At 40.4% G+C, this 24,395-nt stretch overlaps 3 protein-coding genes across 3 annotated transcripts in view; all 3 read right to left on the reverse strand.

Annotated features, from left to right (window-relative positions):
- Positions 1–111: 111 nt before the first annotated feature.
- On the reverse strand, positions 112–646 carry LOC123720952 (kielin/chordin-like protein). The gene is made up of 2 exons (XM_045677785.1): positions 438–646; positions 112–225 (listed from the first exon to the last, which is right to left on the reverse strand). The coding sequence occupies exons 1-2, from the start codon at positions 637–639 to the stop codon at positions 128–130; spliced, it is 300 nt and encodes a 99-aa protein (XP_045533741.1). The 5' UTR covers positions 640–646; the 3' UTR covers positions 112–127.
- A 12,556-nt stretch (positions 647–13,202) lies between these two features.
- Positions 13,203–14,267, reverse strand: LOC106713869. The gene is made up of 3 exons (XM_014506760.2): positions 14,163–14,267; positions 13,789–13,972; positions 13,203–13,578 (listed from the first exon to the last, which is right to left on the reverse strand). Exons 2-3 carry the CDS (start codon positions 13,936–13,938, stop codon positions 13,435–13,437), a joined length of 294 nt encoding a protein of 97 aa, XP_014362246.1. The 5' UTR covers positions 13,939–13,972; positions 14,163–14,267; the 3' UTR covers positions 13,203–13,434.
- Positions 14,268–19,593: 5,326 nt separating this feature from the next.
- The window catches only part of LOC106713873, a 36,021-nt gene continuing 31,219 nt past the window's right edge, over positions 19,594–24,395 (reverse strand). The window contains exons 3-6 of the mRNA XM_014506768.2: positions 23,043–23,096; positions 22,678–22,857; positions 22,258–22,449; positions 19,594–21,806 (exon numbers count right to left, since the gene is read on the reverse strand). Of these exons, the coding sequence (XP_014362254.2) occupies positions 19,594–21,806; positions 22,258–22,449; positions 22,678–22,857; positions 23,043–23,096 (2,639 nt within the window). The remainder of the gene's footprint in view (positions 21,807–22,257; positions 22,450–22,677; positions 22,858–23,042; positions 23,097–24,395) is intronic.

Raw genomic sequence — 24,395 nt, forward strand, 5'->3', positions numbered from 1 at the left:
AGGAATAGGACATAGGATAATTTTTACCCCGTTTTCTTTTTTTTTTTTTTATTCCGCGCGGCCGGAGTCGCGGGTAAAAGCTAGTTTATTATAATTGAATGTCTTAGTGAGCATTTCAGAGATTATTTCAAAGAGTACCGTATGTTTGAGACTTGACCACTTCAGAATAAACTTCCTCGTACTTAGTGATGATGTCAGGAACCCTCTCCATTATGTCCGTGAAATCTGTGACCAATTGAACATTGCATTAACAGCGGTGAGTCATCACAAACTTACTTTATATTGAACTTAAAACAAGCGTTTTGTGCAATCTAACACATGTCAAACTGCTATTGTATTTATTCCCAGTATTAAAATGCCAGGACAGTAGCAATATCTGTTTGACATGTTTCATCAATATCTGATAATTGTCCGCTTGATGCCACTGGTATGCTGACCTGAGCAATGCAAGTGCGGGCAGCAGGCGTCCCGGCTGCGTTCGCTTTGGCAGGGTTCAGCGGGCGCTGGCGGCGCAGTGCAGGCGCGGCGGCGGCAGGATACGCCGCCGCGGCCGCAGCGGCAGCGTAGGCAGGGGGCGCGCACCGGTACCACCGCGCCCTCGGCGTAGTGACGCCCCTCATAGTGGCACATCGCCGCCATCACAACATCTGAGGAATGTCATTAACTCATTTAATGACCATACTGACATGACCTCTTATATTAGATCAACAAGATGGTAAGGGTCGTTGCACAATTCCATTTTTCGCATTCTTCGCTCTACTCTCTGTGCATACTAGTTATATTTTTTGAATTGTGTGTGTGAATATCTGTGATCACAGCACTTTTACAGCTGAAAAATATTACCTAGAGTTCTGCTCTGTCTTCCATTTACCGCAAGTGTGGCTGCAGCGCCTATGGCGGAAACTGTAAGCAATATATTGCAAAGATGTAAATTACAATAGATCATAATCATAGTAGATATTTACGTGATACGCTTATGTAAATTATATTTATCAATACACACACAACCTCGCACCGCCAAATTTGATTAACCAATTATAAAGAGAGCACATCTATTGACATCAACATCATTAATGTCTATTTCATTATCAAATACTATCAATTGATCCTTCTATGATCCAAAGGAAGTTGTAAAAAATGTTTCTTTGCGATTTAATAATACAAGAGTAGCATTATTTATATTGCTATTAAGATAAACAATACTAAATTGTGATGACTGCAAAGTGCGGTGGTCACAATGTTGACCTGGCGGGCTGTGATGCGCGCGTCTCGGCGCGGCTCGGACGCACAAAAACTGCGAAGAAACGGCGGCGGAGCAGCAGACAATCCGTGCTATTCCTGTTCCTCTCACACTGGAGCCGGGGTTGGTGGGGTATGGGGGGAGCGGGGTGTCATGGCGAGACAGAAACAAATAAAATTTAATGGCTCCACATTGTGACCGCCTCGGGAACGTTACTTTTGCCGTTTCTGCGAAATTGGTCAGGTCTGAGAGAGGTCTGAGTTAAAAATAAACGCAAGGTTAACTTTAAAGTGAACTCGGATGGTAACTAAATAAGGATGTAGTTTCGATTTGCTGTGAAACCATAAAGTTTACGCTGTTCTGAAGATCTCAAAGGTCTGCAAAAAATCGATTTTATGAAGCGCTTCGATACCATGAATCCTGTATTTTAAAACTCGCTTCGTTCATTCTATTAATTACCCTCATTAGAAAATAAATGGCATATTGCAATATTCGAGTTTCCACAGATGCATGCGACTACGAGTTGCCGACAGGAAACCAGGACCAAATGGCGAGGAAGGCTCGCCAAATTTGGCGGATTTACGACACATCCACTAGAGTTGTCGTTGTACACTCACTTATTTGGGTAGATTTCGTTGGTTCGTTTACTAATTAGAAATTATTAAGATCAGTAAATATTTAATGTACTAGTCTAACGGCTTACCCGATTTAAGTATATGTCAACATATTTGGGTAAGTTTTCGTAAGGCCTGCATGCAACTACTTACAAGAGTATGTTTGCAGAACTAAATTTAAAACAGGCTAACACAAAAACTGAGCTTTGTAGGTTCGTGACGTCAACACTTAATCCAATAAAACTTATCATCATTACATATACATATGTATAATTTAATCCACATTAGCTTTGAATTGAAAACATACATTATGAAGGTCGGAGGTCAATTTATATTGTGTGTCAGTTTTAAATTAAAGTTTTTTTTAATGTAAATTAACAGAAGATGAAACGTTTTTGTTATTATAATGTTTTTACCAACGTAAGATTTTTAATATGTCTGTCTATGTAATGTAAAATTTAATAATAAATAAGACGCCGAATATATACTAAACTAGCGGTCGTCCGCGATTTCGTCAGCACAGGATAAAAAAAATCCTATAAAATGCCGGCCTGCAACTGCTACCTTCCCGTCAAAATCGGTCTAGCCGTTCCAGAAGTTAACCGGAACGAACACGCCCTTGCGGAAAGACAGTCAGACAAAGGTTTCAAAAATCTTTTGTCGTTACCAGCAACTCAAATACATCATATGTACGAAGTATTTTTTTATTTCAAAGGTGGCAAACGAGCAAACGGCCACCTGTATTCGCCGAAATAGCGAGGCGATCGTTGCCCATAGACATCCGCGAATGCAGATGCATACCATTAATCAACGGAGAAGGGGAAGCACAGAAAGAGGATATTTCACCTTCCAAATCTAATTCCATTTCCTAATAAGGAAAAGGTAGGAAGGGAAAGAGGACTAAAATTAGGCCTCCGGCACTCATCGGGCGAAACGCGTTTTGTGTATTTGCCGTAAAACTATTATCATTGGTGATGAGGCGTTGAGTTTATGACACCAGAACAAACTGTAAGACTTAATTATATCTATTATTATCAGAGTGCACCTTAATATTTTAAAATGTACATAAACACGGGGAGCTGTGCACGTTTTTTTACTACTTGAGTGCTTATGGGGTTCAATGTTCGTGTTTTAAATCATTAGAAAGTACATAAAAATAATTATTAAACATTCAACTATAAGTACAAGCGAAAGCTTGCGTTTTACGGCAAGTACACACGTATTATTTTTGTTCTGGTTTTTTGGCATTGCTCGATAGTTGCGGCCCGATTACACTGTCTAATTATTAAGACAATAGACCATTGGTGCTCCGCCGCCACACCGACCTCAATCACTGTTATAGTTCACGTCTATTGTTGTCCATACACAAAATTATATGACGATTTTTAATGATAAGAAATTAAAAAAAATAACAATAGTAAGTTATACAAAATTACCGTACAAAACTAAACTACATATTTTGATCAATTTTATCAAAAATGTGATGAAGAAAAACTATAAATTTTCCGATTTTCCTTAAAATTGATATATACGGTCTAAATCGAAATTATATAGAACAAATTCAAAAGCTCTTTCGTGAGATAGTAATCAAGCAAATATACAACATTATAGTAATATGTTACATGTAAATATACCTTGGATTTGTAGGACCTAAGGTAAAACAAGAAGTCAATGTGCAAAGACAAATGTTAGTGTAATAATTATAAGCTTACTTATTGAACAAGAATACGTCTATTATTGTTGAATATTTTATAAACATTAATTACTTCATTTCTTAAATTCTTAAACTATGATAGTTAACAATGGATGTTTAGTGCTAGCTCTATAAAAATATATTGAAAACTTTCTTTTACATTTTACTCATTATGTTTTAATGGAGTGTTTAGATCAAACTATGTGGCCTGTGAATTCTATAACAATAAATACTCTATTGTATGTAGAAAGGTACAATAATACTGATCCAGTGTAACTGTAACTAGTACAGACAATGAGGTTCCCACGGCGCAGCTCCCAGCCCCCGGCTGGCAGCGGCGGACAGACGCACTTCCGTTTGACCGGATGTCGTGAAATAGACGTACTTGTGTTAAATACTAATATGACTTTTTTTAATTCATTCATTCAAATACAATATGGTGTTCGTACTTATAAAACTTATAAAATTCGTTTACTCACGATCTTATCCTAATTAATTTTTCAACAACTACTTAATGTTTTTTGGAGTTTTGATAAATGGTAATAGTCGAAAATGCAAACATGCAAAATATATTGTGTGTGTACCGTTAATTATAATACAGATTAGTGTTTTTCAAAAATGCCCCCGAGTACCGGGTACCTGGTGCCGGGTGTTGGGTACCTGGTGTTCGCGCACAGAACCGGCCTCATAGACAACGGCACATCTCGTCGCTCGCCATTAAATATTCCAGTTTGTCGAACAAACAAACACGTTACGTTTGTCTTCCAACTCATTCACTAGTAACGACCATTTAAACAGATCCAATGAGATATACTGAACTGTACTTTGAAAGCATGATGATAGGAGCTATTATTGAATAATAATTAGATAATAAGAGGTCCAGATGTAGCAGTGCGGTCGGCTAGCGGACCGCCGCGTTTGCATACATTATGGACGCTACTCGCTAGTATCACCGGGTTGTACATAATATAGAATTTCTTTGCTTGTGACGCAATCAATATAACCACAAGATTTGCAGAGTTTTTAATTAAATTATTAATTTGCGCGCGACACAAATTGGCTCATGTAATTGTAATTATTTCAACAAAGTCGAAATTAAACAATTAACATCGAGCATTGGTTACACAGAACTAAGAAAATCAATGCGACAGGCAACTGGCGATAGACAATACACGACAGGCGACAGTAGGGACAAAGCTCTCACCAAAATAAAGCAAAAGTTTTCACGTCGAATTGAAAACGTCATTTGTTATGGTAACTAGACTGTATGCTCTATTGTTTTGTCCGCTCTACTAACACACATCTGCAGTCCGAAGTCACGAGAGACACACACAGCTAGCATCTACCATATGAACAGATTTACGAAACTCCTAAAATATACACTAAATAGCTCGCGAATAAATCCTTGTTCTTTGTCAACCGATCAACAAGTAATCAAAAGGACAAACACAGAAAACAATACATAAAGAAGCCACTTTTCACTGATGTTTTCAAAGGTAAACAAACATGTATGTATACCTCGAAAATAAACTTTTGTAAGTATCACTTCAGCACTTATTATTTTTACAATAAAAAATAATTAAATAATAGCTAAATATTTAAATGTTTGTAATGCCAGTAATATTTTTGCATACAAAAGTAATACTTGTATATATTTGAATACTTATCATACTCGGGCTCGCGCCCGTTGAACTCTAATGTATGGGCAGAGCGGCCACCGCGCCGCTACACCTACAATGCCACTTGCTATACTCTACGCCGACACCGACACTCCGCAATTAGCAAGCATTAAGTTATTACACCCTTTACTTAAATGTAAGGCTGTAATCTAAGGCCACACACTTGCGAAATAAGTGCATGTTTAACTGACAAGTTCAATAATAAACTGTTTTAAAAGTATAAAAAATAACCCGGCATAATTGTTAGTCAGCAAAACCATTTAGCGTCAAACAAAAAATCTATATGAAGTTTAAAAACAAAACTAACGATACATATAATTCACGACAGAGATTCGTGATATTATTATACATGTTGTTTAAAATAGTAATTTATAAGAACAAATAATAATAAATCAATTACGAACAAAGTAAAAACTTTGGAGTAATTTTATTTATGTATTTTATTTACTTCTCTTTATATTTTGACAATAGTAATATTTGTTTGATTACTTACAAAATAAAATAAGTGCCAGATAAAACATCTTCATAATCTAAACATATTCAAAAATGTACTCACATTTCGGTGCAATCAAACCAATACCATTCAGTATTAATAAGCAATAAAAAGCTGGGAGCAAAAAATATGTAAAAAAAATATTTCGGGATAGTATTTGATGGCCGAAAAAGGCAATAATCAAAAAGTGGCGGCGTGAGGCGCGTTTGTTCTTAACATATATCACTGGGGTCGTCGACCGCGTATTTGCATGGACAAAGGACCTGCGGAGGCGCACGCGAGCAGCGCGATGACGTTCAAGCCCGGGACAAGCATGATGCGTGCGTCGCCGACCACGCCGGCCGCTCTACTGCCGCCAACCGCCGCCGCCGCCGCCCAGTGCCCAGCGCTCAGTCGTACCGGAAAGAGGCTCGACCCACCCTTTTCATAATTATACCATAGCCTGTAATTACTGTAATTGCGATCATTTTTTGTCACTTGATTTATGGTATATATATGAATATTTGATTTTGAATACTACCGCGTTCATTCCTATTAAGTCTTCAACAAGTAGTTTTCGTTTGCCAATGTCATTGTGTTTACATTGCTTCTGCAACTTTGTAGTGTTTACTCCATACGATGCGGAGACAGTCTGTCGCCGCCTTTGCCAACCACAAATCTGGTACTGAACCTCATATACCGATTCATAAAGCTGCCACACGCTTTAGCCCAGCAGTCAGCAGTGAGCGTCCAGTGGCCAGTGGTCAGGGTGGCATTAACCGTGCAGGCTCCACTTCAAGCTCTGCTCCAAAATTGTGTAAGTAGCAATGATTAAGACGTGCTCAGTTCACAATGCACTTCAGTGCCCAAAGCGCAATGATCACAATTAAACTCAAAGTAAATCTGATGCAATTATTTGGTATTCCTATGTTATAAAGCACAATATTTCATATGTCTTCCTTAATCGTACTAAAATCATTGCAAAAAATAAATGGTTTCACATTTACAACCTAACTGGATCTGTCTGCGACTGGCAAAATTAACTTTTTACAGTGATTCGATCATCTTAGGTTCCGAGAAGGAACGGTCGACGCTGCGCTCGGCTCGGCCGGGATAAGGATCAAACCGATACGATAGCGCCGTGCCGGTGTACGCTTGACCCGAGGTCGTCGACCTTGCCACTCGTTCAATAAGATAACACCAACCGTAATGTCAGCCCAAAAAACTTAACATCTTACTTCTATTGTATATTAGTTGCAGGTTGACAGCCTGTGAAGCTTTGCGCGACCGAGCGGCTTTTGTTCAACGCTCGAAGCTCGCTTCTACTTGACTGAATTGACTCAGCTTGGGATATCCCAAATTATACTTTTCAAATATGCAGACAACACCATATAGTTATGTCTACAGGTTATGATATTGTATAGTAAACATTTTGTGAATTCACAATGTGGTTTCCTATCTATGGAACTTTGTTGTGCACTCTAAGATCCCGCAGTAAAACGTGATAACTCCGCGGTCATCGCTAGTGTAAAAAAAGTTGTGAAGATGCGGCTGAGACCGCGTGCTGCGGTCTGCCTCTCCGGTGTCATATTTCCATGACCGTATTATATCGCTACACGGAACATATACATACATAAATGTTTGTAAGGCTAATATAATAAATATTCATAAAAAACTCTAGATACATTATACATATCAGTAATGTATAAGTACCTAATAAAGTATACATAAGTACCTAAGCTTTTAATTAGGTTTTGTTAAATTGTTCCCGTTGACACTCGCTGGTTGGAATAGAAAGAAATCGGACTCTAACCTTTCAAATAAACTTTGAATAAAAATCGAAGAGATAAAGACATATATATAAATTGTGTTATTATTGAAAACAATGCGCTACAACGCTTGTCCAGACAAACTTGTTTCGTGTGGGCCGACAACGGCTGACAGACGGAGGGAGGCTGGGAGTTTTTGTGCGCGATGGACGCGAACAATCGGCTGCCGTTCCGCACCGCGCTATCCTGCAACAATGTAGCCGCGGGCGCAGGTTGCTAGGCGCAGGGTCCTAGGCGACGCAGGAAGTCGCCGCGTTACCGCAGGTATTAAATATGTGTTGGTAATTAGCTCGCTTCTAGGAAAGCGACGTGAGCGCTCGCAGTCACAAGAGATGGGGACGCGCAAGAACTCTAAAGCCGCAGCGTCACTTTTCTTTCCTAATTTTTTCTTCTGTTGTCAAGGGAAGTACGAAAAAAATTACTTATTGAATCTTCGACTTAACAAGTTTCGAGGTCAAGACATGAAGTATTTACCTATACTTTTTTATCTTCGGCTTAAGGAGTAAATTTTTTAAAATACGAGTTATCTACCTAAATATATAAATAAAATTTAACGAAAAACCAATTTTTTTTCTGTCCGCTAGGCCACGTTTGTTCTGGGACGGCTGGACCGGCTTTTTTGTTTCAATTTTTAATTCAGCGCGGACGAAATCGCGGGCAAAATCTAGTCGAGTATAGCCATGTACTAACATTTTGTCCCAGTTACAAAGTTTATGTAATTCGAGAACCGAATATTTGAGGGTTCAGTGGAAGGAAGCAGCAATTTTTTACTTAGGTTTCGACTTGACAATGACTTGTTATAGAAATTCCATTGTAACTGTAATGTTATTTGATTTTAATTATAATATTCCTTCATGACTTTGTTGTAAATTTTTCATACATCTTTCATTTTTCATATATTTCTTCATACTTGCTCGTCATCTCTTAACCGCGAGAAACATTCGAGTCACTCTTGCAAGCACAGGTTCAAACTTTCAAAACGACGATTAAAAGGTAAACAGCTAAATTAAAGTGATTGTATAAAGCTATAATAAGTAATGTTACGCGTTATATACGCAAGTGGTTTAATTTAGTAAATAACTGAAAAGTGATGAAGGTTTTCAGCTCTAGCCGCAGCACAGTGCGGACACGCGTACACAAAAAACGTGCTTTCCCAGGCCGCCCGTGCTGTGCCTACCGCGCCATCATATTCACATAACAATATTGGCTCCAAGAAATAGTACAAACTTAAAGTTCATAACTATCCTTTTTGGCCGTGGACACGAGCTGGCATATCGGGAGCTCAAAAAGGCTAATCGTGACAAGAATTCCGTCTTCATTTATTCTGTACCCACAAGAAACCACGAAGGTTTAAAGTTATACAAAAAACCTAACGGAGCCGGCAAGTACTTATATACTTTCGCAACACCATCAAATCTGCAGCAAACACTCATATAAATTTAGCTTGAAAAGCGATATTCAAGAAAGAGTAAGTAGTTTATTACAGTGATTATAGTTAGCTTAGAAGAATTAGTTGTTACTAATTCCTCTGAGGAAGTAAGGTATTAAGATGTGAAAAATCATACATGGACAATAAATTGCATTTAGAAATACATAGATTGTATGGCAAATACAATAATAGAAACTCTTGCATTTGCAGGGAGAAAGTGCTGTTAACTGATAATAACTGGATGCGGGCTACAAGTTGGTTGCGTCAGCGCGCCGGCAGGGGCGCTACTTGTGTTGTCCTTCAACACTTCCACCGAGAGAATTACGAAGAGAGAGAAGCAGAAGTTCAATCTTCCCTTCATCTCCGCCGCTGCTTTTCCTTACCAAACCAATGCTTCCTGTTTCCTTACTACATAAGTGCGTTGTCATTGTGACGCGACTCTCTACTATAAAGCTGGAGAGATGTCTGAGCACATATTTTGCAAATGATTATAAATAAAAGATGCTTCATCGTGTGCTAAACATGTCTGCAATGTTGAGCACACAACTTAAGCATATAAGTACATAACTTAAGTGCTTAAAGTTTATTAAGTAAGTACAGCAAATGGTTTACCAACACAACAAGGAAAAACACAATCAATTAAACAATTTAACAAATAGCATGATCACGTCTTAAACATAGGGCGAGTGCATTTCCCGCAGTATGTAATTATAGAAGTCTTGAATTGTATCACAACATTGTACGACGGCGACAGGCTGCAACAAATCTTGCTAATGGCCGTTTACCTCCCTGATGCAGCCCCGCACGTCTCCGCGAGCCGCACGAGCCTCTATTACAGGGAGGTTTTTGCGTTAATTAGCTGGCGCGAGATGCAGCATCGCGACCCCCGCGCCTGCGAGCCTTCGGCAAACATCCGCCCGACTCGTTCATTATAAAATTAAAACGCAAAAAGCACTCTGTTAACATTTTATTGCGTAGTCAACAAGCAATTCAACGAGACACGAATGCGGCTCATCTCCCGCTGCATGGCTCGCTGCACTCCAATTACATGGATCCTGCATGTTTCGAACGTTTTCAACTATCTTTATGCAGCAATTGGAAATACTTATACCTAGTTAAAATTGAACTTTAAGAGCTTAAGGTTATTTATTGTATTTCCCTATGTTTCCCTAATACTTTTGTTACATATCATGTTTCTTTATAGTCTGTTCGAGTAAAAACGCCTTTCAAATAAAAATAGCAATCTGCAAAAATTCAATCACGGATTTGACAAGTACGCTTTGCGAAGGCGTGAAGTTAAAAACTTAGAACATCAACAGCGGACAAAATAAAAATTTACATAAATTCTGTTTCTGTTCTATGCAAAAATATCGTCGTAGTACTCTAGCCAGCGACTTCGTCCAAATTAAAAAAAAAAAAAACTTAATTAGTAGGCTATGTGTTCTTCCAGACTTCTTCATTTATGCCATATTTCATAGAGATCTGTTGAACCGTTCTGGAGATATCTCCTAACAAACTTCCATCCATCCATCCATACATCTAAACTTTTGCATTTATAAAGTGAGTGAAATTAGCATACAGCATCACATATGTTACATATTTCACGAGCGCGTCCGCGCTCGTGCCTGGGCTCGTGCCCGCGCCGCGAACAAGTAACGTGAACAAGCAAGTTATAACGAAAAATAGTGATTCCGCTCACAACGTGCGTACCGCTGTGTACCGCTGCGTCCGTCCGCATGTCCGTGTGCGGCGTGCTCATTTTAAGTTTAACACGTAAAATAGAAGAAAGTTTTGATTGAGAAAAAATACAAAGACAATAACAACTCAATATTACTTCGTAAAACTTAACAGAATCGTATTATTTTATTACAATAGTTCATAAATAATTATTAAAAGCTTTGAGTGGCTTTGAGAATTTGTCTTGTCGATCTTAGCGATCATGTTGAGATATTCAAACTACAACCCTTAGTTCGATTATAATTATGATAGATGCCTTTAATCAAGAATTCTAACTTTCTTGTGGCTCGATGAATAAAACAGTTTATTGAATTGAACCTCTGTCATGTTATTGTCACGAGTTGTGTTGTCGGCGCTTTCCCTCGTCCCGGCCACAGCTCATACGCCATCATTGACGATTCCACTCAACTCACTACGCTGCGTGTCGCAATTGCTACCAACTCCTCGCCCCGCCCCGCACCACCCGGCGCCCTGTAGGTAGGGATGTTATGTTCTATATGCTTTGATGTACATATATGTGAATCATTGCTTTTGTAACACAAATGTACGGGACATATCTCATATTAGTAAAATAATCAAGACATACTTTATATGAAATTGCATGTATAGCCCTTTAGTAACTCTCGATATTGATATAGGTAGCTTATAATAAGCGGAACATCACAATGAATTATTTGTGTCCAGCTCGTGTATGTATTACGATCACGTCATGTGAGTGCACAGAGCACCGTGGCCGCACATTGCCGCCACCGCGGCGCCGGCGTTTCACTTCGAAGGTATACAAGAAGATATTCCCTAACTACTATGTCGTACATGTCATGAGACATAGAATATCCTGACGCCTACTATCGCTGAATACTTTTTAGTTCGTTATTGTGACAAATCATTTGTACGTTCATTATGTTATTACTTTAACAACGTAAATCAAGCTTGAGCATCACTGATAAATTGTTATTATAAACCCAAACAATAACAACTGTAGGATTCGATTGTGAAATTGAGCTCTCGTTGTCGAGTTCGGCATGATAAAGAAGCATCGACTACAAAGGCGCAGGTGAAGGACGATAGTGAAAAAATTACCCAGCTGTTTATGCCATCCGCCATTTCAACGACTCACGTCCATCTGTAGAAGTGTGTCACGAATTGGCATCATTGATTATGTCATAATTTGAATATTGTAATTCGTTTCTACATAGTTGTCGAGGATCAATTAAGTTAACCGCAGCGGTGTAGCAACGCCGGGGACACAACATCGGCGCGTCCACCATATCAGATGACAGATCATTGACTGAGGTAAATATATATAAACAAGACAATCTAATCCACCAAGACTAAGATGATTTAGTATATGAGATATGGCAGTAACGAAGTCATTAAAGTGTGAGCAACAATAAGATAGCATTGCGTAATTTGCATAAAGTGCACCATCGCCACTCACTGGACGGCGCAGACGTAGACGCTCTCCGCGGCAGAAGCATTGCGTTGTTCACTGAGTTGGTAAAGACAACATATTGCGCAACTAACGACTTTGTTTCCTCTAATTAAGGTCCATTTCTAAACTGTGAATGTTGAAGAGTAATTGTTTGTCATACAGTCACATCTATTTCATCACATTTAATTTTGGAGTGAGTAAAAATTTGAAAATTTTAATGTTTTTGAAAATTATATAAATCAAAATTATTATATAGAAGAATGCGGAACCCGAGACGCTTTACAATTACACAACGGTAAAAATGAAGATACTTCTTTAAAATTCAACCGCACCGAGAAATTCGAGGCACCAGAAAGAAAAAATATTCTTACAAATAAAACGTACTCTATCATTAAAATTTAATTCGCATGTTAGAAAGGCTTAAAATGTTTTTTAAAGATGTTTCTAATGTCATCATGTAAGCAATCATCATTGTACCAGCGAGTGATTCCCCCCCCCCCTCACCCCACGGATCGTGGGGGGGGGACAGTCAAACTTGTTTTATTATATCTATTAATTAGCATACATTTGTGACTTGTGTGGTCAGATTTTTGTGCCAACTTTGGTACGTTTCAAGGCGATTACGTCCATCAATATTCATCGAGCTTAGATGAGGAGTTTCGAGTCACTGACCCCATTTGTCGTATAAACATTTCGTCTGCATTTTTTTAAATAAATCCGAGTGTCTAACCTGTCTATCCAGATTTTTATGTGGTTTTGAAAGGCTTTTTGTGCTGAGATATTTCAACTTTACATTAAACAAATACATTTAAAAGAAAGGCAAAGACATATTTTTGACGTTACCTCGTCACTTTATTACTAAGAATATTTTTTTATTTACAAACATACAAAAAAGATGGTATTTTATCACAATAACTGTCTTGTACTTGCGTCACCAATAAATTAAAAATAAGTCAACATCTGCTGATAGCCCTGCGTCGCCTCCTCTGGACACCAGTAACTCTGGAAGCTTCTAGATCTTTCTGGAGCGACGAACGAACAGTTACGATAACGAGGGTAAGCTTCTGTTCTGTTGCGATGTTGTTATGAAGTTTGTGGTTTTTATCCCAGCGATTATTTGATAGTTAGATCTTTATTCAGAGCTGCCTTGCAAAGTAGGTTCTTTGTTATATTGAGGTAGTGGCAAAGGTTTTATAGGAGGCTCTTTTACACTACCGCTATCTTGTACTTATAATATCGTCTTCTAAATTTACTGATGTCCAAGTAATTTTATTGTTGATTGTTATGGCTAGGGCGTTCTGAAGGCGGCCTAGTGGCGGCCGACCTGGTCCACCTGACTCTGCAGGTTGTTGATAACCTCCTCGGGCACTTGGTCGCCCAGGATCAGCCTTAGGTCGATCTTCTGGTTGCCAGGGATCGACTCGTACGCAGCCAGCTCGATACCTTCCTGCACCTGTTGTTAATTATATAATTTTGAGAATACTTTTACCACATCATTTCTTAAGAAATTCTTGTTACATTTCTTGAGTTAGCTTCAAATTAAAATAATTTTACATACAGTAAAATTTATTGTAGGATATAAAAATTTGTTACTTTTCAATGCCATCAACAACATTTCTCCTTGAACTCATCTTGTACTAATAAGGTACTTGAACTACGTTACCTTCTGTATTTCGGCGTCTTTGGGTATGAGGAATGTGTTCTGTGCCTGCTTGATGGCCTCCTTGGTGAAGGCGGCTCCCTCCCGCTGCGGCGCGCCTCTCGCCGCTGCCACCAACGCCAGCGCCATCAGCGACCACACGGCGAACCTCATCTTCAATTTGTTTGTTTGTTACAAATACGCGCTTCTGAAATATATGTTTTATTACTTTAAGGTCAAGTGACAATACATCAAACAATGCTACGCGGCCTACTACAACGTAACGTCTAAAACAATTTCTTGTTGGTATGTATCAATGTGTTACATGTTAAATCACATTAATTCTATGACTTATAGAATGAAGAAGCTCGACTTCACTAATTCAATAAACAAGTTACATAAACACAGCGCCGGCTCCAGAGCGCGCGCGAAAGTCGACCCTCGGCCCGCGAGGTCCGGTACCACTTTTACTATTGACACAGAATGTTTCACTTTGAACGATTAAATTAGAGCCTTCCTCTTAACGTGAACACGAATTGACACTTTCTTATTGAATATTGATAGTAACCAACAAGGCTGGTGTTAAGTCTGGCGAAGGCTGTGTGAGCTCACCTGCAGACTGCGGAGTGCGGCGCGCGCGGCGCCCGCCCGCTCATATAGCCGCCCCACGCCTCGCCCGCCCCGCGCCCCAGCCGCACACCTCCCCCGCGCCACTTTCACCGCGCCTGCGCCTGCGCCTGCGCAACCGTCCTCACCATCGGTCGGGGCTACGAAAGCATTTCATCTTCTCCGCGAATGTGATATCTCGATGACATAATTTTTTGCATTATCAACATTCGCAACGCTCTGCAATACGTTGACATTACTCTTTCTCTTCACATGCTTCTAAACTACTGCCGGCCCCTGTGTTCCCTGTGGATCTTAACATATAACTAACACAATCAAAATTGCGAATCGGAATCTTAATGAAAAGAAGCTCGGAAAATGTATTAAAATCATGCACAGAGACTAACACGTAGTAACGGAATAATCACATTTTAATTTGTGTAAACACAAGCGCGTTTTGTGGCCCAACATTGAAAAGGACTAAACGAATGCAGTACACAAAGGTAAGTCGTGCCAAAATAACAATGCATTTCTACATCTGTCCAGGACATGTTTATTTACTAACTACTGATGATTTATAAATGAATGTTACGAAATGTTAAGTATGTCTATACTTTTCATACTGAAAAAAAATAATATGAAGCTTTATCGTGACCTTGATGTCACGCAAATCTGTGAGAAGAGGCGCTAAGTGGCTAAGTAACAGATAGAACATCTGAAAGCAAAGTGCGTCATTGTGAATACAGGGTACAAGATCTACCATCATCAGCTTGTCCTTAGTCTTCTGAATTATTTAGTTTTGTGAAATATTTTTGTTATAAAAAAAGCATAAACTTCATTCTGCACACCCGAGTTACCGACTCAACTGTTTAACGTTAAGTACCAATTGATTGTCGCCCTCATATTTGAGCTATCTGACAATACATCACCACCACCATACCACTGCTGGTGCATTGGTTATCTTTGAGCAGAAAGAGAGAAACATACGAGTAGTTATTTGGAATTATAAAATCAATAATTAACAAAGGCACCATCGCACCTATCTAAACAGACTTAACATCGATACAAAAATCTTACTTAAAGCAAATTATTATAGCATGTTTTTGGAAGATGTCTGTATTAATTTATATCGATAGAAAGATGTGTATGCTAATGTAACCGGTCTCTGTTTATGAGTTAGTGTGTATGCATGTTTGTCGCCACGAAGCCAGTGCAAATGTTTGCTTTGGTACTGATTCGTAGCCGGCTTTTATAAAATAAACATTGATAAATGTGTAAAACAAGTTACAATTGCATATTACACAATATGAAACTGTAACAGGTCATGTAAATACATACATAATATCAATAAACATATTGTTAATAAATTTTGGTTTTTGCCGAACTTTAAATAATAAGTAAAAGAAGAAATGATTCATTATAATTAAGTAATAAGTAAACATATTCTTAAAGCCTTATTGTAACTTCTATAAAAAAGCCATCTGTCCCGCAGGTTGCAAGGATCTTTCGATGCACTGCTTGCTGCTGGTTCTGGAAGACTGGCGGGTCATGTGAAGGAGCAATCAGTCTCGAGTTGCAACTCAAATCTCAATAGCTGTAACATAATGAAAGTAATAACAGCATGCGTGCTCATCTGACCGCACACCGCACAGCCTCGTTCACATTAATATGTAGATTTATTGCGCTGCACTGCGGAGCGCCTGCGCCTGCGCCGGCGGGCCTTAATGTAGAAACGAAAGTGAATTTTGAGCATCGTTGTGCAGACGTTAGGGCTGTTACACAAAATTCGATAGTATCGCCGTTACGTCACCACCGCGTTACGAAATTGTTCCGTGGTTCAAAGTTCACTCGCCATAAACGTTAGGTAAACTAGACAGCTGCAATTATTCCTAGCGTATTCAGTAAGTAGTTAGTGAAGACCCGAAGACCTTTGTAATGTTAGAAATTTGAGCTGATCGTTAGGAACTCGATATCCGTACGTATACATACGCTAACAAAAATTATCTAATGCAGATATCTTCAGGGCCCATTCCTGCAATGACATATCTAAAAACTTAACTTTTGCTACGAAGCAATGGCAGAAGAATTAAGTTAAAGCTTTTAATTTTTTCGTAAAATTTAACCATCGATGTCGATAAACTAAACGTTATCCAGCTAGACCACATTGTACTTGGCACATCACTACGGGGCTCATACAAGTCAAATTCTGTGAAGGTGTACGCGGAAACGCGTTGCAAGTAGTAAGTGGGCTCCGATCCGGTAGAAAGGCCCGCACGAACTTTGGCTAAATGACGACATCTTAATTAGAAAGGCGCACTACGGTTTTAAGTAATATCCCTCAAAGTTATAAATTGTTACATCTGTCGTAGAATAGCGTGTCTCTTAAACCATTAACTATTTACGACAGTTTTACCAACAAAGCCGTTAGAACTGACATAATAATAATCGAATGTTTACTTATTTTGCATACTTAAATATCAGTTTAAGATGAAAAACCCGTCGTAATGTGTAAGATACGATATTGAAATGCGTTCGATGACATTCGGAAATCGGAAACTTTTTAACTACCTATAATAAAACAAAGAGTTATCAAACGCTAGGTCACCCAGCGGTGTGATGGCAGCACATCGTGCGGTCACAGTGAACGCTGGCCACATTAGATCAATTCACCGATTAAATTAGAAGGGTCCACGGACCCTTCTAATTGAATTCTTCTTAGGTTTTGAGAGGAAACTGCGTGCAGTATATACTCACACATAAAATTTATGTTTCTTACTAAGATAATTTTATACAATACCAATTATTATATTTAGAAAGCAAAATCTCAGGAAATATTAATGGAAATTTTATAGTAATTAGTTTGATTTATAGATATGAGAATTCATACGAACTATTCGTTCGAAAACAAGTATATTTAAATAACGAACATAATATTATGATATCGTTACGTAAAGTTAGGCGCAGTGCAGGCAAGAGTAAAGTCAAGTTTCGGTGTCGATGCGCGTATTTGAACCAGTTTCCTTATAAGATAAGTAAGCGGGAACTCTGCGCCTGCACCAGCTGGCGAGTGCTTGTTGCCTGCACCCACTGCCTACATATGTATATATTTACATTATAAAGATGTATTACTATTACTACTATTACTAAATAGAAAGGTCCCTTGTTAGAATAAGGTAACATTAAAGATACAAAGACTTCCCCCTGTCCCTAATGAGTAAGGAAAGGATCTTTTACCGATGTAAATCTTTCAGCAGTATTTACTCTGTACACACTTGGTATATCAAAAGCGGTGTATTTCTTTCCCTTGAAATAACTGAATGTCAATAAAAAATTTCGACACATGTCACTCGGTTTGATTGCGATGCAGATGTCCGTCGCCGAGCACTGAGCGCTGTTGAGGTCACATATATTTCTCAATACTCACTTACCGTCCATCCATGCGTAGCTTCGCTTGTTACTATTGTATTATAATCAAATCTTCTGAAATCATAATTGTGAATAGAAGCATGACTTTTAAAAGATGTCAGGTAAAACTGCATTCCGACGGCCAATTAATACGTACCACATCCGAAGTAAGCGCGCTCCAAATTATGTGGTGTACTAGGTAGACCGAGGCAGTCTGTGTCGATAACATTGATTTATTTGTAATAAATTGGGAAAACTGAACTGGTTATTTTTTTCGATAACAAACAAAACAAATATAACTTCTTTTCTATCGAAAGTTTTGAAAAGTTAAGTTACTTTTTTAATAGCAGGCACAGCAAACACAACAAACGAGGTCCCTAGTCACTAAGATGTTACATAACCTCTGCCAATGTCCAGACTACGAGGCGGAGTAACCGAGGCGATGTAAACCTATTGTAATAATACATTTTAACAGTGGTAGACACCAGCAACAACAACATCGGTTGCACTATTAGGCCTCGCCAGCTGCAATACCACGACCACACAGAAGACAGGCGTCAAATGGAAGCAATCCCGCGTTTCATCTAATGAGTGTGCGCGCCGGAAGCCTAATTTTAGTCTAAAAAAGCCTTATAAGAAAAGTGTAGGAAGAGGCAGTGGATTTGACAGAGGATGGGACGCATGTGCATCCTTTATCGATTAAAAGTAGGAAACGTATGTATCTGCAATTACGGATGTCTGTGAACGGCTGTCGCTGCGCTATTTAGAATCCTATTGTCTCTTGCTCGTTGCCATCTTATACCTAATATAAAACAACATGACTAACAAAAATAACAGAGGGACACCACACTTCAAACTACACTACTACCATTGTTCATAATCCAACGTTATTAAAAAATTAAAACTACCAATTCAGTCTAATGTCTTTTATTTGTAAAAAAAAAAACAATAAGTATTAAATAATACAATGAGCACATGCGCTTATTGCCCGGGAAAAGAATCAAACGGTCTTCCGGAGCAAGAAGGAGCATTTGGAGGAATCTCACTTAGAGCCTAACGCCTGCCGCTGGCCGACGTTATCACAAACTAATAATAAATATCGAAACCGCATCGGTCTCTATACGAGGACACGGACAAACGAATGATTTGTGTGAAATAATGTGCGCCCGAGCCACGCACTGACACTGACCTACCGCTACTTGTAGTCACTTTGTGCAACAACGAAGACTATGTGCGATAACATTTATTCTAAAACACCTAGATCTCTATTCATAAGGTTCATACTTGATTATATCAAATTCGTTTTGTACCAAATTTTGTTGCATTAATGCAGAACGGGTACGGGCGGACCTCGCTCTACGTTCTCGCGGAGTCCTACAGAAGCGGCGAGTGACGGCGAGTGACGGCGCGCGCCAGCTCTGTGACTAGCTTGCTTGCTTACTTATCAATCGTTTTACTCACGTTTCTCACTAAAATAAATAACTTATCTAACGAGAAAACTTGCGCCCCGACGAGAACCCATCGAACACGTCGGTCACGTCGTTTCGCTTCCCTCGTATTACATCTACATATCTATAAATAATTTGTCCAGCTAGTACAACGGACCGGTATATCCTGGCCTCCGTAATCAAAAATATACAACCAGCCGAGAGATCTTTCACGGCCGGAAGTCGAATTGACACGGCGTTTTTATATGACAAGGTAATTTATACTCTTTATATCTAATAGTCTCTACGTTAACTTAAAGTTTCATGAACGAAACTTATTCACTATAAAATGCTAATGAGCTGAGGTTCCATCGACAGTCGCGCGCCGCCCTCACTGCGCGGGACCGAACGCGTCCGTCGTCTGCGCCGGACTGTCCCCGTCCGCCGCGCTGTCCGCCGCGCTGTCCGCCGCGCTGTCCGCCGCGCCCGCCGTCGCCTCCGACACCGGCGCTGCTGTTGTTTCGCGTGCTACAATTGTATCGCTTGCGGCATCAGACGAGTCGCCCCCAGCGTCAGTGGTAACCTCCTCGGTGACTGCTCTCTCGTTACTCTTCTTCATGACCACCTTCGTAGGTCGCCTGTTGATCGTCGGCACGTAAGACTGAGTTATGATCTCGATATCTTTCTTCTCCGTTTTGTTTTCAGTTTTTTCATCAGATACGTTGTCGATGATGGGCCGCCGCGTGGTCGGCTCCGCTTTGTCGTTGGGCGCCGGCGAGTCCGTTATCGTATCGGTGTCGTCCTCGTCTTCGATCTCGACCACCTTCGGCTTGCTGCCTCCTTTATATTTGAATGGCACCTCGGTTATGGAATTGAGGTTCCAATTTTTATTTTTACTTTTGTAACCGGAATTGACTGGTATCAACTCTTCAGAATCGGAGATAGTCGTCGGACTCGCAGTCTGATGCTCCACGTCGAGTGCCTCGGTGTGGTCCCCGATGGCAGCTACGTCCCCGACTATGTTAATCAGATCGGTCAGCACGTTGTTATTCCTGCCGCTCGGTTGCTCGATGAGAGCGGAGCTTTTTTCGGAGTCTGAGGAAGCTTGAATAGATTCCACCACCGTGGTGGCACTCTCTTGAGAATCGAAAGCTAAGGAACCGATCTCCGTCGTTTCAAAACTTTCGAAAGATTGATTTTCCACGTATGGCGATACCGTTTTAGAAAGCTTAGTTCCAACAGAATTAGTCGGCAACAGTTTGGTATCGCTATCGTCCAGCATCAATGGATCAACAGTTGACATCATTGCTCTATCTTTGGTTATGTTTTCAGACGAGTCGTGAGGATTTTGGTCACTTGTTTCGATAGGTAGGGAGCTCAGTTCCGTCTGTGACGTCACCTCCGTGCCTACGTTTGACTTTGAAATGGAACTCGTAGTTTGTTCTCGAGGAGAAACAGCTTCGCTCGTCGGCGCTGAGGATTCCGTCGAATTGCTGACGGCTTCAAGCTCTTGGGAGTCGGGATCATCTGTACTCGTAGGGATACTATCGACAGGCTGTAAGTTAATCACATCTCCCACCTCCTCGGTGCTATGACCGGTCACCGGGGTCTCTGCGCTCGGGGCCATTGTACCGTCGCTCATCTCGACCGACAATCCTGTATGAGATGGCACATTTAATATCTCCGTGGGTAAAACTGATCGCAAATTAAGCAGAGAACTCTCTCTCGATTTCGATGTAACTATGGTGACTCCTTCATCCGATTCAGTGATGCCACCATCCGAAGAAATTTCCCGAGGGTTGGGCCACGCGGCCGATGTCGCTTCGGAAATATAGCTCGATATAGTGGTGGCGGTTTCCTTAGTGACGGCCGACACCGCAGCGGCCGCGGTGCTCGCGACATTCACCAATTCATGAGCCACAGACATGTGCTCCGTGTCCAAATTTTGTTCGGTGAACATTTCTTCCTCGTGATTTCCAGCCACGGACAAGTCGTCTGGTATCGGTGGAAAAGCAGGATTATGATCGAATAAGGAGGTATCTTCTTCGTCTATCATGGACGATTTACTGGGAGGCACCGAGGCTTCGTTAGATGCCATCGACGGTGAGCCCGCAGTGGCGACGGCGACGGGCAGGCTAGCGGTATAGATGTTGTTATTTATCGAGTCCTGTGTTGAGAGACTGATCTTGGAGGGAGCGGCATCGTTGGTAGCTTGCGAGGCGCTGTCCTTATCCTCGCCAGACTTGGACGCTTCCGGGGGTGCGGAATTATTGGAAGATAACGAAGTCTCGTCCTCGCTCATTTCTTGGGATTCAAGATTACTTTCAATTTTAGATGTCTCGGACGTGGCCTCGCGCGGTATGAGTGGCGACTTGGACGAGGCATATTCTGCACCATCGACGCCGGGTGAGGGCGGGATCTCCTTTATTTTCACTTCAGTGATAACTGGGATCTCAGACACTGGGGTGATTTCTTTGATTGTTATTTCATTTTTCGTCGGTTTAAGTGGTTCCTCAAACGCCGCTGGCTCGACGCCGGCGGCGACCTCCTCCAGAGCGGAAACACTTGGCGCTGCCGGCGAGATGCCGGGAATCGTTGTAACACCTGAAATAGGAAAAACCATAATATATGTAAAACCACTTTCAATGTATTTATACTTTTTATAATTTTACTGATACTTTTATGCTTTAGTATTTTAACTATATTTGTAACATGCACAATTTGTAACTTTGAGAGCCTCTCCTGAAAAGTTGTCAATTTGCACATTGGCCCGTAAGAGCCATCGATCTTGTGACTTTACTTGTAAATATGTTAATGTAGTCCCATACATATGTTTTGTCTATAATCAAAACAATGGTAAATAATAATAAATTTTTATAATTTTTATATTCCGCATTCTCGGGAAAATGAGCGCAGCACGACACAAGGCTTAATGGGAAAAGACATTCGGTCGATAATATTAAATGGACTCGAACGTCATAGACATATAATAAACACCTATTACGTGCCGAGAATAGTGACAGAAATAACAATATGGCCGAGATAGATGTCTAACCTCTGAGCGGGCAGTTGTCGTACTCTGGGCAGCAGCGGCCGGGCACGCGGCGCGGCGTGCAGTCGTCACGTACGAAGCACGCGATGCGCCGGCAGACCACCTCGCCGCCCTGGCAGTAGCACACGCGGCACGGGTCCTGCGGGTCCACCAGCTTCTCGCCGTTGCCATACACGCGCCCCTCCTGCTCGCACTCTGACACACAAAACCCTCAACTTTATATTTAAGGAAATAATTAAGTTCGGAGTTCTTTAAAAAGCGGAGGTAGCTAATTAGATTTGGTAACCAGAACCGATAAGTTCAATCAATTTAGATTTGGTGCAACTATTATAACTTTGGGTTCGATTGCTTTAGTCTCGTTGTTAAATTGTCACAATAACTTGTCACACTAAGTTGTGACAAGGGGCTGGTGTGGGCGCTCACCGCACTGGTAAGTGGGGCAGCAGTGGTCGGGCCGGTGCAGCGCCTTACAGCCGGGCCGCGGCTGGCACTGCTGACGCTCGCACTGCACGCCGCCGAGCGCGCACCGACACCGCTCACACGCGTTCGCGCCACCGAACTCGTCGCCCGGCATGTACACCACGTCGCCCACCGCGCACCCGCCTGCAACACGTGCAATTTACGCTTTAAGGCCCCTCCTTATACACCATACTGGTAGGATGCTCAGTTTTCGGGAAGCGAGAAATTAATTCTATAAATTAATTTGAAAACAATACATATAACCACTCTCGTTTAGAACATTGCAGAATAGTCGGTTTAACACAACAGACATAGCGTAACATTCTTACCTTCCTTGAGGCCGAGGTCTAGGCTGGTCACGTTGGGTAGGGGGCCCACCGGTCCTGGAATAAAATAAAGGTACTTGGAATCAAAATACAGTCAAAACAATATAATATTGTCACAACATGTGAAAGGAGGATACCGAAAGTATTTTAGATATTAAAGTATACTTTAAGGTTTAATTATCTTACGTCTCTGAGAATCGCTTTATAAAAGTTTTAGTCATCCCTGTCATTATCTTTGACAAAACAAGAGATAACAATATGTTTAAAATGGAGATTTCGGTCTCAGAAACCCACGGTTAGTAACTTATAAGTACTTTTATATTTCTAGTTTGAGACTGGCTCTGGCGAAGCATTTTCAATGATACTCGTGCCTTTATAAATAATTCCTTTCAAGTAAAATGAAGCTATTACTTTTATCTTTCAAAAAACTCAGTCTTTAGTGGACGAGAGGCTGAAAGAAAACCCTATCCGCCGGCTAATTTGAGGAGTCTTTGAATGGCCGAAAGCCTTTGCGAACAAAGAAACCTCTCCGTGCAATCCGGCGGCTAATTGCCCTCTTCCCCCCTGCCCCCTGCCCTCCAGTCACGAAAAGCGATCTGCGGGAAAACGCGACCCTCTCAACTTGCTCTTGTTAGCAAGTGCCTCCGTATTTTGCATTAATGTATCGTTGAGTTGAATGCATTCCCCATACTTTTTCCACATAAGCATAAAAGCTTCCTCTCTGATGTCGCATAGTCTGCGTCGCATAACATAATGTTTGGAATTTCATATTGTCAATGTTTCGAATTAATACAAATTACTATGATATTTTATAATTTCACAATAACAGAAGGAAGATAAATTGCGCTGATTACGTGTGGTCAAAATAGGTAGGTAGTAAAAATCTTGTACACACGGCCGAGCCCGGTCCGCGTGCTGATTTTCTGGTTACGCTTATGGTTTGTCATTGTGATATCTTCTTAAATATTTGTCACATTTAAGTGTTTAAGACAATTTTAACCGACATTACATTCCTTTCATAATGTTGAGTGAAGAATTATGTATCCCATCTTTTTGGCAGACAAGGAGTTTGCGATCTGCCAAAGAGGTGGCATACTGGCCATCAAGAACTTTGCCTTTTGTATTAGAAAAAGATAGGTGAAAAAAGTTAGAGAATTAAGGAAAGTGTGTTAACAACGGAATGTAGTAATTTTATTAGAGTTTTATGGAATTTTAGTGTTAATATGTAAATAGTTTAATATAAGTGATTTTAACAACGTAATAAAAACATTTTTGGTTGCTGTGCTGGTGTTTTCAATTTATACACATAACGAACACATTTATTTGTACAAGGATTAATATTAAAACCGATTATTA

This window comes from Papilio machaon, chromosome 4, assembly GCF_912999745.1.
Source record: "Papilio machaon chromosome 4, ilPapMach1.1, whole genome shotgun sequence".
Taxonomy (NCBI): domain Eukaryota; kingdom Metazoa; phylum Arthropoda; class Insecta; order Lepidoptera; family Papilionidae; genus Papilio; species Papilio machaon.